This window comes from Kogia breviceps, chromosome 14, assembly GCF_026419965.1.
Source record: "Kogia breviceps isolate mKogBre1 chromosome 14, mKogBre1 haplotype 1, whole genome shotgun sequence".
NCBI lineage: Eukaryota > Metazoa > Chordata > Mammalia > Artiodactyla > Physeteridae > Kogia > Kogia breviceps.
Genome location: NC_081323.1, coordinates 25941741 through 25954000, shown reverse-complemented (window position 1 = coordinate 25954000; position 12260 = coordinate 25941741). Strand labels below are relative to the sequence as shown.

The window sequence follows — 12260 nt, the reverse complement described above, 5'->3', positions numbered from 1 at the left end:
GTGAGTTTCAAGTAAGAATTTAGAAAAGCCTCACCTTTAGCGCCTGCTTTGTCCTGGGGACAGGGGTACCATGTCCAGCATGTCACCTCTTGAGCTGGGGTGACAGCCGAGGATGCTCGGGCCCAGGCAGGCATGGATCTGGAGTAAGGCGCTTGTCACTGGAGGCGTCCCAGCTGGGCAGGGGTCCAGGCTTGTGCTGGCCCTGCCACCTGCCCTGAAGGCCACTCCCTGCAGAGCCTGGCCTCTAGCCCCACACACGCCGAGGGAAGCACCTCTGGGCCCAGTTTCTAGGCAGCGGGGAGCTGGGCCCTGCTCCTTGGTGACAGTGGCAGGTCCAAGAGGTGTAAGGTGGGCTCAGAAGGGCCAGGGTTGGGGGGGTGATTGAGGTGGATCGGCCACCTGCAGAAGCCCCAGGCCCCCGCCTTTGAGGTATGAACCGCCGGCAGTGGCTGGGGGGGGGGATTCCGGGCTCAGCCTCCACTCCTCTGGACACGCGCACCTGCTGGGTAACTGGCACCTCACCTCTGTCAGCCTTCGTTCAGGTCACGGCTCCTGCCACTCATGTACCCGCTCAGTGTTTCCTGGCCAGCCCCCAACCTCCAGGATGGGCACTTGCCAGGCATCGCAGGCACATTAAACATGACACCGTGGCCGCCCTCAGGAGCCCCAGTCTGGCCTGAACATCGCGAGGTGAGTGCTGTGGGGGAGGTATGTGGGGTCGGAGAGGCCCTGGAGTGGGCACCGCTGGCAGGAGGGCGCTGGCTAAGCATGGGCCAGGCAGGAGCATCCCAGCAGTTGGCACTGCAGGGCCAGGGCTGGGGCCTGGAGGGGACTTTGGCTGGTGGGTCTGTGGTCCAAAGGCACAGTGGTGCAGGACAGGCTGGAAGTGGGACAGAAGTGGGTCATGCCAACTTGAAGAGGCTTGACCCAGTGGGGGCTTCTGGATGGAAAAGGGTGTGTGGAGGGGAGGGGGATGGCTGGAGAGGGAAGAAGGAGGCCACCTGAAAGGCAGGAGAAGGGACCAATGTGATGTGAGGGGTCTTGTGGGCTCCAGCCAGCCTGAGGGTGGATGGGGTGCCTAGACACAGAGCAGAGTGGTTGGGTGGGGGTGGTGAGCTTGGGCAGGCACCCACAGGTCCTGATGGAGGTGACCATGCTGCCCACTGCCCCATGGCCCAGCCTGCCAAGGTGGAGGGCCCCCAAGGTAGCCTGAACCCCCCCCCCATTGCAGCCATGTTCCCCCAGGGTTCGAGTCCTCTCCTGGGGAGGTGTCTAGTTTCTGCTTGCCGCTGACTGAACCAATGGGCCATTTGCCCTCTGCCCCCATCTTTGTCAAGAAAAAGCTTTGCCCTTAAAAAAAAAAAAAAAAAAGAGGAAATAGCAAAAAGCAGGACCAAATTTTCCAGAGGCCAGGAGGATTTTTTTTAAAAATCTGAACACTCTGTTCAGTTTAATTAAATACTTTTAATGCCAATTTCCAAATTGTCCTGTGCTTCATCTCTCCAACATTCCTTTCTAGCGATGTGAATGTATTACTGCTTCATTGTTTCGAATGCTATTTTCTCGTCTCATACCAATCCATGATCTGTTCCTCATTTCCCGTCTGCAGGGTGAGCTGTCCCCTGCGCGGTGCAGTCTCCCTCTGGCTGAAGAACTCAGGCCTGAGACGCATCGTCCTCTGCCTCGTGGCTGAGCTTGCCACGCGGGCTGGGTGCCATTGGATGCCACACACACAGAGTCAGTGAGTATCAGCCCAGGGGACTCAACGCCTTCAAGAACAAGGTTCTCAGATGTGCTGATGGAGCCAGAGGTGGTGGGAGGTGGTCTCCTTCCAAGACCTTCAGGTGGACAATGCCCTTCCAGTGTGTCTGTGCAGCCTCACCGGTCTATAAATGGGCCATGGGACGCCTGAAGGCTACAGGCTTTGTCATCTTAGAGACGCTGTCTTTAAAAAATAACACCTATTTAAAAAAATCCATGCCCTGTCCCTTCTGCAGATGTCCAAAGGACAGAGTGCACAGAGCAGGGTGACAGTCTGTCACATTTAGAATTCTCTGCACCATGGGGCCTGTGGGAACCCCTGCCCTGCCCTCCCCGCCCTCACCACCGCGCTTCATGGCGGGGCCCCTGCAGGGCACCTCAGGCTATCTCTGGTTCTTCCTGATCCTCAGCTCTCTCTTGCCTGCCACAGGGCCTTTGCACACTCTGCTCTTGCTGCTTGCAAGAACCCCCTGCTTCTCTTCCAGCTGCTTTCTTGTCCTCAAATAGATTCTTTGCCCCCTATTGCAGCTCTGAATGGCACTTAACACAGCTTTAAACTATTTTCTTCCTCTATCCACAACTTTGTCTGTGTCTGCCTCCCAGTTGGAATGAAGCTCCAAGGGACAAGGACAGGGCCTGTACTGGCCACCGCGATGCCTCCCCAGTTCCATGCAGGGCCTGGCACACTGTCGACCTCCCACTAATTTTTGTCCAGCAAATCACTAACAGTTCCCCAGCTAGAATTAATCTTGAGCTTCACCCTAACGTTTAATGAGACGGGCATTGTGAAAAGAATCAGGAGGTCCAGGTGACCCCTGCCCAGGATCCTGCTGAGGATTTCATGTCTACCCCACCCTTGCAAGCTTCCCTGCAGGGCTCCATCTTAGGCCCAGGGCTCTCCCAGTCCCTCTCTTAGGTGACTGGAGCACTAATTGCTCTTTGAGGGCCTTAATTACTGGTCATGGCCCTCCATCACTAAGTAGTAGCATTAAGATAGAGTAAATGTTTTCCTTTTCTTGAAAAGTTCACATATACAAGAGGAGGTGCTGCTGAGCAGTGATGGGCCAGCGCAGGACACCGCCTGGGTCTTGCACGGGAGCTGCCATGGTCCTGCCTTCCTGTCTTCCTCACCTCAGGGCCCAGCGGTGGAGGAGGGAACAGGTACTCCTGGGGCCTTCCCTTCTCCCCGAACAGCATGTCCACCCCATTCTGGATGCGCTCTTTGCAGCACCACCGCGCAGGTGGTGAAGCCCGGGCTGGCGGTGACCTTGCCAGAGCCTCTCCAGGCCTGAGGGTCCCGGGGTCCCCACGTGGGCCCTCCCACCCCGCCATCCACCGGAGCAACTGGTGAGGCCTGAGGCCCCAGGAGCCAGCCTGTGTGGACCAGCCGCCCCGCTCTTTATCCAGCGCTGAGAGTAGGCTTGGAAGGAGTGAGGTCACACCCGGAGCCAGCAGACTTGTGGTCGTGGGGAAGTGGGAAGCCCAGCAGATCCTCAGGGGCCAAGGGGCCGGGAGGGACCCCAGAGCACAGGAGGAGGTGCTCTGTCCCTCGTCTCAGTGTGAGAGTGGGGGGCTGCGGGAGGGTCTGGCCCCTTCCCCGGGGTCCCACAGGTCTCGGTCGGTCCAGGAGGGGGCTAGGCGAGGGACATGTTCAAAAAAGCTGCCGTAGGTGCGCTTGTGTGTGTGCGCGCGCGTGTGTTGGGGGGATGCGGGTGCACGAACACCCAGAATCCCACCCACGGAAACAGCAGCACATCACACGCGCGGTCACACCCAGGACACCCATGCGGAGGGGGAGGGGCACGCCGCCCGCGGTCACGGCCTCAGCGCGCCGCCAAGACCGCCAGCCTCGCCCTCTCGCCGACCCCCGCCCGCGGCGCGGAGGGGCAGGGGGTGAGCCCTGCGGCGGGGAGGGGGTGGGCCGGCCTCCGCGGCTCCGGCCGCCCCCGCAGTTGGGGGCGGGGAAGACGCCGGCGCCACTCCCCCGCCCCCGCCAAGCTTCTCCGCCAGCGCCCCCTGGCGCCCCGAGGGCTAGGAGTGGGAGGGTGGGGCGCGGTGGGGGGCTCGGGCGGGCCCAGCTCCGCCCTCCCGGGTGGGGGGCGGGGCGCTCTCCGCGACGGGGGAGGGGCGGCTCGCGCGCGCGCCTCTGGGCGGAGCGGCCCCGCCCCGAGCCCCCTGCCCGGCCCCGCCCCCCGCGCCGGCCCGGCCCCGCCCCGTCCCCGCCCAGCCCCCAGCTCACTCTGAAGTTTCCTGCGCCGAGTGCGGACAGGCTCTGGGCTCGTTCACCGCCCCGCTGCCCGGTTCGCGCCCCCCGCGCCCCGCGCCTGTCCGCCCCGCGGACCCATCTGCGCCGGGCCGCCGCTGCCGTCGCTGCCAGGCCAGCCGGAGCGGGAGCCGGAGCGGGAGCCGGCGGGCCGGGGGCGCGGGCCGGGGGCGCGGGCCGGGGGCTGCGGCGCTCCAGCCAGGGCCGAGCGCCGTGCCGGGTCCGCGGTGACCGCGCCGCCTGGGCGATGCCCGCGGGGACGCCGCCGGCCGCCGGAGCGAGGTGAGACGCGGCGAGGACGCGCGCCCCACTGCGCGCCGGGACCCTCTTCAACTTGAGGCAGCGGGCGAGGGAGCCTCTGGGGCGCCTGCCCCCGCCCCGGCGGTGGGGGAGGGGCCGCCCAGCCCTCGCCGGAGGGAGGGGGCGGGCGGGGGCGGGGGGCGCATTTGTCTCTAATGAGAAAAGACAAAGACATCCCGGCGGCTGTGGCTTTTTCCGCGGACCCGCTCCACCCGAGGCGGGCGAGGGTGTTGTTCTCGGGACCCGGTTACCGGCTGTCCCCCGCAGGTGCTTCCCGCCGCTACCATGACAGAGAGCGTGCAGGCGGCCGACGAGGTCCGAGTGCCCCTGGGCGCGCCAGCCCCGGGCCCTGCGGCGGGGGCGTCCCCGGCGAGCCCTGGGGCCCTGGGGCCAGAGGCGGAGCGGGGGTCGAGGCCCGGTGCGTCGCCCCCCCAGAGCCCGGCGGCCGAGCGCGGCGCGGAGCTGGGCGCCGACGAGGAGCAGCCCGTCCCGTACCCGGCACTGGCGGCCACCGTCTTTTTCTGCCTCGGGCAGACCACGCGGCCTCGCAGCTGGTGTCTCTGGCTGGTCTGTAACCCATATCCTTCCCGGGCCGCCGGGGGTGCGGGGATCCGGGGCATAGGAGTCCGGGGCGCGGGATCTCCTCCGCGTGTGCCTCCCACGCTCGGGCTCTGTGGCCTCAGCGCGGGCTGGGTGCGCGGGGGACGCAGGGCAGGGGCGCGAGAGCAGCGCTCCTCCGAGAGAGGCGACCCCGGGCCGCGCTTTGCGGGGCGGGGGGAGTGACTCTCTTGATAAGAATGGGGTGTTCCCGCTTCATAGCCAGCTCGGGACGGAGAGGGTGGAAGAGAAAAGACGAGGCCACCGCGGGCTTGGAGTGGAGAGGGGTCGGCAGGGAGGGGTGGGCGGAACTCCGTGCGCCCCCATGAGTGCCCGTCAGGAAGGGAATTCTCCCGTCTGGGTTTACACAACGTCTAGCTTGAGGCAGGATCCTAGCGAGGAGGAGGAGGCCGACGGGACCTCAATAAGAGAGCAAAGTTTTCACCCTGTTCCTTGCGCTTCGAAGAGCCTAGGAGACCCTAGGTGGCCGGGAAGCGGTGCGCTCTCGCTGGTCCTTTTCCGTGGAGAGAGGCAGTGACGTTGGTTGTGAACTCCTCTTTTCAGGCTAAACTCGGTATTGGGGTTGATTTAAGTCATGCGCAGCTGGGGGGTGGGGGGCAGGGAGGTAGTTGGCACCACACTCGGGCACACTGGTGTCGCTTCTCGGTACTTCCCTAGCCGGAGAGGAAGGGGTTCCCCCTCTTTGCTCTTGGTGAGATGGACACAGACGTTCAGAGAAGGTTCCAGATCAGAGGTGGGTCGGGTAGGGGGCATTTCTGGGACGCAGGTAGCAGTCTGGTGGCCCCCAGCAGGTGGCCTTTGGGGATGGTCAGCAGGCTCTGTGTCCCAGCTGGTTCTCCCACTGGCCTGTGGAGCTCGTTGCCAGGTGGCTGGGCTGTGGGCACCAGGCATTCCCTCCCCGCGGCCTGGAGGGATTGGGTGACAGCACGGTGGGGGTGCTGAGGAGAGGAGGCTGACAGGGGCGAGACCTTGCACGTGAATTTCCCTTGTCTGGTGTGGAGGAGACAAGCAGAATGAGTGATGCGTGTATATATTTTTTCTGTCGTGTGTGTCTAACTGTACAAACGTCACACACGAAGAGGAATTTTATCAGGAAAGTAATAAACTGCGTCTTTTTTTCTTTTCTGAAATTCAAACGTGGGCTGAGTCAGGTTAGCCCCCTGGTTGTGAAGGGGGTCGTTGTGGCCTGGGTAGAGGGTGATGGCCCGGGGGCTGCCACAGTGTGGCATTAGGCTCCGCTGCCTGCCTTTGTCCCGCAGCCCCTCGGTGGGCTTGGCAGCCCCACCTCCCCCGGAGCAGCTGCCAGGCTGAGCTTGCAGGGTGGCTGTAGGCTAGTCGTCGTCCCTCTAGAACCCTGGCCATTTCCAGTCCACCTCATTTTGGCGGGAAGGTGGCCTGGCTGGGTGAGGTGGTAGGGGATGGGGTGGGTGACCTAAGGCCCTGGGACCAGAGGCTGCTCTCCTTGTGTGTCTGTCTTTTCCAAGCATACACAGAGACGAGATAGGGAAGAATCCCAGCGGGCCTGCACTTTCTCTTTCCTCACAGCCCCTGGTCTGGCTACTCTGTCCCCTCTTGGCCCAGGGAGTCTTCCAGCCTGACCCTGTGTTCTGGATGTTCCTGGCGGGCTACGTCCTTCAGGACGTCTAACAAGGTTGTTTGTGTTACTTAGTGCAGGGGAGGTGGGGGGATGCCACACGCATGTGGGGTGAGGCCCAGGGGGGTGGGGGATGGGACTGGCTGGCCCACCTGCTAGTGTCCCTGTCCCTGGGCTTCTCATGACTCCAGGAGCAGGAAGGTGCTTAGAGCAGGAGGAGGACAGCTCTCAGCCAGGGAAGAGCATCCCTTCTGACTGGCAGGGGTGTGGAGGAGCTCAGGTCCCAGGATCATTTTACCCTGGCCTGGCCGTGGAAATGCTGCATCTGTTGAGTGGGGTGGACTTGTCAGGCCCCCAGTGTGTGGGGACGGCTGCTGACCCGCAGCAGATGCCACGCCCTGGTGCTGGGGTGCCTCGGCCGCAGGGAGAGCCTAAAATAAGGCAGCCCGCCTGGACAGGTGGGGACTGGCCCCCTCGGGGAAGCCCGTGGGCCTCAGCAAGGCTTTCCAGAGTGCTTCAGATTCCTGGGAGTCAGGAGTGGCGGCCTTGTGAGAGGCAGGAGCTTGGAGGGCGGCCTGTGGTTTTCTAGGGACTGCGTGTTGTCTGTCCTGGGGCCGAGGGTGTACACCTTGGCCTTGGTCTCCCTCCCTGCAGGTGGATGTCGTGTTGGCGGCGCCCACCATCCTTCCCTGGAGCCTTTCCTGCTGCGGAGGGTAAACTCGGAGAGGGAAATGGGATAATTGGGTTTGCTCTGGGAACCCACACTCCGTAAAGCAACTCCTCGCTCCCTGAACGCTGGCAGAGTCCCAGCTGGTCCGCCGAGCCCAGCCCTGAACAGGGATGAGATAGGCAGTTGGAACACAGGAAGAGGCCTTACTTAAGTCTCGGACTTTCCGGAACCCCCGCATGGACGGCCCCCCACACAAATGAATACATGTGTTCTGTCGTTGCCTTAAGAGATACCCGATCCACAGCAAAGGAGCTTCCAAGGACAGCACCTATCAATAATGATTTAGTTTGCTTTTTGAAAACATAATTGTGTTAGAACTTTTGGGGCGAGTACTGTTTCTCCTACACAGGTTTATTTATAGAGGAAGGTGGGTGGGATCTACGTGTTGTAGCCCGAGAGGCTGGGTTGTGTTCTGCCCGGGCTCCCCCGGGGTTCCTGACTTGGCGCTTCCTGTGATGCAGCTGCCACGTCCCAGCACCCAGGCCAGGAGGGGCCTCCCAGGGGTGCCGGCTGGGAAGGGGGCCCTGCTGTAGTTGCCACGTGAGCCACAGAGGCTGACTGTGGCCCCATTGGGGTGCGTAGGGACTAGGAGGTGGCCAAGGAAGCACTGTGGGGCTTGGGGAAGGTGTACGCCTCCAGGAGGTGTGTCCCAGGGAATGCGCACCGAATGCCCTGAGCATAGGGTTCAGAGAAGATAAAGGACGTGACAAGGTCACACAGCTGCTGGAGGACAGAGCTGGGTGAGCCTGGCCCGACGCTGGAGTTCGAGTATCTGGCTGGGCCCTGCCCGGCAGGGAGGTGAGGCTGATGCATCCAGGTCCTTGAAGGCATTTTGTAAAAATCATTGCCCCAAACTGTCATGCCACTCACTCTGTGGTTGCTGCCTGCACCTGGGCTCCTGGCGGGCATGGGCGCCTCAGAGAGGACACACAGGGCATTGATGCGGAAAAGGGTGGGCCACCATCTGCCCTCACCTGCCCCCCACAGCCCCCTCTGGCCCCACAGACTGGACATGAGCAGATGGTCTTGTGTCCTTCTCAGCCTCCTGACCCTGTGGCCATGACCCCTGAGCACTGTGTGGGCACAGGCCCGGGGGCACTCCCTCCTCTGAGCTGCCCCCACCCAGTACCTGTTCCTGGGCCTCTCACCTTGACGCTAGTGTGTGTTTGTTTCTCTGGACCTGGAGTTCCTGGGCGGCGGTGCCCAGACTGGGAGCCTCGCCTCCCTAGGCCGGCTGGGCTCATGTGTCTGAAGGGGCTCTGGGCTCCCTGGGACTCTGGGGCGGATGAGGCTGCCCCGACTTCCTCTGACTGGAAAGGAAAGGAGTTGCAGTACATGTGTCTGTGTGTCCGTGTGTTTCTGGATCTGCTGCCCGCCCCACGCTCCGAGGGCCTATTTCGGGCCTATTTCGGGCCCTGGGGTGGGGAGGGGAGTAGAAGTGAAGATACCTCCAGCAGTGACGATAGGAGTCTATAGTAGGGGAGCTTCCTGGGGAGGGGCATTTTCCTGACAACTGGGGAGGGCAACAGTGGAGTGGTGGATCTCTGAGCACCTGTAGGAGGTGGGGTGGGGGGAGCCCCGTCCTTGGGGTGACTGCTTCTGTGGTCCCTGGACACGGGCCTGAGCTCCCGTTGGACCCTGAGTTCAGAGCAGGACTGTGATATGTAATCCTCTTGGCTTTTGTGTTCAGGAGGGCTTCCTGGAGGAGGTGAGGCTGGGTTGGGCTGTTTGGGTGGATATAAAAAGGAACAGGAAGGCCTTGGGGCAGGGGGGTGTAGAAGGGGGAATTCGTGTGAGCTGGGAATTGTCTGCCCTGGAGGGCCCTGGCTGTGTCCGTGTGTGTCATGTTCAATGTCATTAGACTGCCCAGGAAGCGTCCTGGCTGAGCCCCCTGCACCTCCTCCCTAGCGGCCTGGACTTCTAGCCATTCCCCACCAGGCACCCACCAGAGCCCTGATCTGGGCAGACAGTTGGTGTCCCTCCAGCTTACTGGTTGCCTGATCAGTAGGCAGAGACCAGTAAGTGCTGATTAAGTGCCCTGTGTGTGTGGCATGGTAAGGCCGAGTGTGGCCCCCGCCCCCACATCTGCTGCTCAGCTGGACCCTGGGAATGTTGTGGGGGTGGGGAGAGCAGTGCAGAGTGGGGCGGGGGCTCCTGCAAACACTCGCTGTGGGGTGGCCTCTCTATACAAGCCTCTCCTGTCCTGAGACCTGTGCTGGGCCCACCAGGTTCTCCCAGCAGGCCCACGCTGGGACTCTGCCAGCTTCCACTGTGTGCCCGGCAAGGCTGTTCTGATTGTGGTGGGGGTACTTGGGTGGGTGGGTTGGGTGGGCCAGATGGAGGCTGTTGGGGGCTGGGAGTCAGGGAGACTCTGCTTGATGGACACAGGGATCTGTGGAGGGAGGAGAGCTGGAGGCAGGTGGACGTGGAGCTGGGGTATCCCAGGCAGAGGAATGGCACATGCAAAGGCCCTGAGGCGGGTAGAATGTGTCTCTGCAGCTGGAGCAGGTGGGGGGTGTGTGTGAGGTGATGGGGAGGAGGGGTAGGGTGGGTCGTGGGGAGGGAGACCAGGAAAGGCCTGTGAGCATGGTGGGCAGGTGATGGACTGGCCTGGAGGCTCGGGGAGTGGGTCTGCCTCCACCTGGGGTTGGGGCTCGTGAGGGAGGGGGCTGTGTTGGGACCAGGTTTGGGGAGAAGTCAGGAGAGGGCAGGTGGAGGGCACCTCAGGGGCAGAGGCCTGAGGTGTGGACATGGCCAGTGCCACCCTTTCAGAGGAAGCTCGTGGATGCAGTGGGTGTCACATTCTGACCACCCAAACTGTCCTGACTGCGGGAGGCTGCAGACGCCCTCCCTGGCACAGTGGAAGCTCAGAGGTGGTCTGGGTGCTCCCCGCGCCTTCCTGGGGGCGGCAGACGAGGCAGCGGCTCCTGGTTCTAGAGTCAGGATGTGAGGGAACGTGGGGGATGGGCCAGCCTGTCAAACATTCGAGGGATGAGTCCAAGCAGCCCGTCTCTGGCTCCAGAGTCTAGACGTTGGCCCCAGCAGTCAAGGTCGGGCGGGAAACACGTTACCTTCTTTTATACGAGTGTTGCACATGCGTCCCCGCCTCCGCCCACACAGAGACCGCCTGGGAAGGGGTGGCAGCTGTTGCGACTGAGTTAGGAATATTTTCTTTTCTCTCCTTCTTGCAAGTGGGTATTTAACTCAGTGACACAAAAGACCAGTTGCTCTGTCCTCCCTTCAACGGTTAGCTTTGACAGAACTGGGAACACCTCTGAGTCACGTGGGCCTCAGGAGCCCATCCTGGCAGCCGCAGGAGTGATTTAGGGCCCGGCTCCCGGGGAGGAGACGGGGGAGTGCCTGGGGAGGACGGGTCTTGGAGAGAAGCAGCCCAGCCCTTGTGAGTTGGCAGTGAGTTTGGGCACCGTCCCCAGAGCCAGAGCTCTGCGCCCGCCGCGGATGACAGATGGGGGCTGCTTGGCTGCGTTGTCTTCACATAGTGAGTAGCGGCTCGTCATTTTGTTAAGGAGGGCCCCACCGAACATCCAGCGCGCGTGTGCGCGCGCGCACACACACACACACACACACACTCACTCTCACTCTCACACACACACACACACACACACACACACACACACACACACACACACACTCCTCTAAGGGAGGCAAGGCTGTGCTGCCCCTTGTGGCCCACAGACAGGTGGGAGGACCCCAGTGTCCCCAGCTTCTGGGATGCTTGCTCCTCTGCTGCTGGGAGGAGTGGGGTGTCGGTGGTGCTGGCAGAGCCCTGAGCTCTGATTAATGGGGACAGTTGATGAATGTGCTCAATTAGAACATGTGGTGGGGACGTTGCCATCAGGGGGCATTGTGGTGTGAGCAGCCTGCCTCTCCATGACGCGGAGCAACTCTTGGATGCATGCAGACTTCTGGGGTTTCAGGAGTACCTCTCTTACTAAGTGGGATGCTGACAAGGACCAAGCCCATGTCCCAGAGCAGCCCCCACCTCCATCTCACCCATAGCTTCTCTCTTTGCCAAAGTTGGGCGCAGATCTGGCAGAGAGAGGACCCAGAACCCCCTCCACAGGGGCTGCCTGGGTGAGACTGGCCCCCTGCCCCTGCTGTGTCTCGACCGGTGCAGGTGTGCCCCCAGCCCTGTCTGGGGTCAGCTCTCCCTCCTGCATGGGGCCCCAGCCGGGCCTCAGCCTCGGCGTCTAGCACGGTTGCTTGAACCTCTCAGGCACATAGGGAGCTGATGTTAGTGAGATGCTTGCGGCTGGGCAAGGTGGGCCAGGCGGGTGGTGATGCTCAGGGCTGGTGTGCAGGCTGGCAGTGCAGGGAGGAGGCCAGCAGGCCCCTGACCTGCTTGAACCTGGGGGACAGGCCAGTCTTCTTGGGTGGGCATGGGCCGTGTCCACTGCCTGGAACTGGGCAAAGCCCGACCTGGCACCGGTGCCAAGAGACCTGGCAGGCGGCAGCCGGCCTGCTTGGTCACACTGTCCTCTCCCTGTTCTGGGCTCTGCCAGTGCCCCTGCGCAGCTGGCCTCCAGGTGATGTCAGGGCACTGGTGCAGCGGGGACAGCGCCCCTTTTCTGGGCTGCAGCGGCCTCTCTCTGTTCCCCACCTGCGCCCAATGGAGCCCCCGGCTGGGGGTGGTCATGTTTCGGGCCCTCGCTGGCTTGAGGACTGTGGTGGGGGCACCCTGACGCCTCTTCAGGGGGCAAGGCCCCTGACATCAGTGACTACCCTCCCCCCGCCGGGAGGTTAGGCTGGGACCTCTGGGATTTCTGGGGTCTCCTGGTCACAGGAAGAGGGTCTCGTGGCCCCTCCCTCAGCCTGGGTGGTGTGGCCCCTCACGTGCCTTGGTTTCTCCCTCATGTCACTTCTTCCTTTCCATCACTGACAGAGCAGGGTTCACTGGGCACCCTGGTTTGAGGGGTGAAGGGCCTAGTCCAGTTTAGCCGGGCTGGTGAGAGGGTCTCGCATCAGAGGCTCCA

General features: G+C 62.6%; 1 protein-coding gene across 2 annotated transcripts; it reads left to right on the top strand.

The window, feature by feature from the left end:
- Positions 1-4234: 4234 nt before the first annotated feature.
- LOC136792619 (voltage-dependent T-type calcium channel subunit alpha-1H-like) lies at positions 4235-7572 on the top strand. Of its 2 annotated transcripts, XM_067014256.1 has the most exons (4): positions 4235-4306; positions 4592-4891; positions 6488-6593; positions 7191-7572. In XM_067014256.1, exons 2-3 carry the CDS (start codon positions 4610-4612, stop codon positions 6587-6589), a joined length of 384 nt encoding a protein of 127 aa, XP_066870357.1. In that variant the 5' UTR covers positions 4235-4306; positions 4592-4609; the 3' UTR covers positions 6590-6593; positions 7191-7572. The 2 variants fall into 2 exon arrangements, 1 of the variants encoding a protein (XP_066870357.1); XR_010836675.1 differs by lacking the exons at positions 4235-4306; positions 4592-4891 and adding an exon at positions 5558-5675.
- The last annotated feature ends 4688 nt before the right edge of the window (positions 7573-12260 follow it).

What these genes read in the sequence shown, in the direction of transcription:
- LOC136792619 (XM_067014256.1), top strand. Translation starts at nt 4,610, where the DNA reads ATGACAGAGAGCGTGCAGGCGGCCGACGAGGTCCGAGTGCCCCTGGGC. An exon ending in GCAGCTGGTGTCTCTGGCTG is followed by an intron (nt 4,892 to 6,487) that starts GTCTGTAACCCA and finishes CTTTCCTCACAG; the next exon opens with CCCCTGGTCTGGCTACTCTG.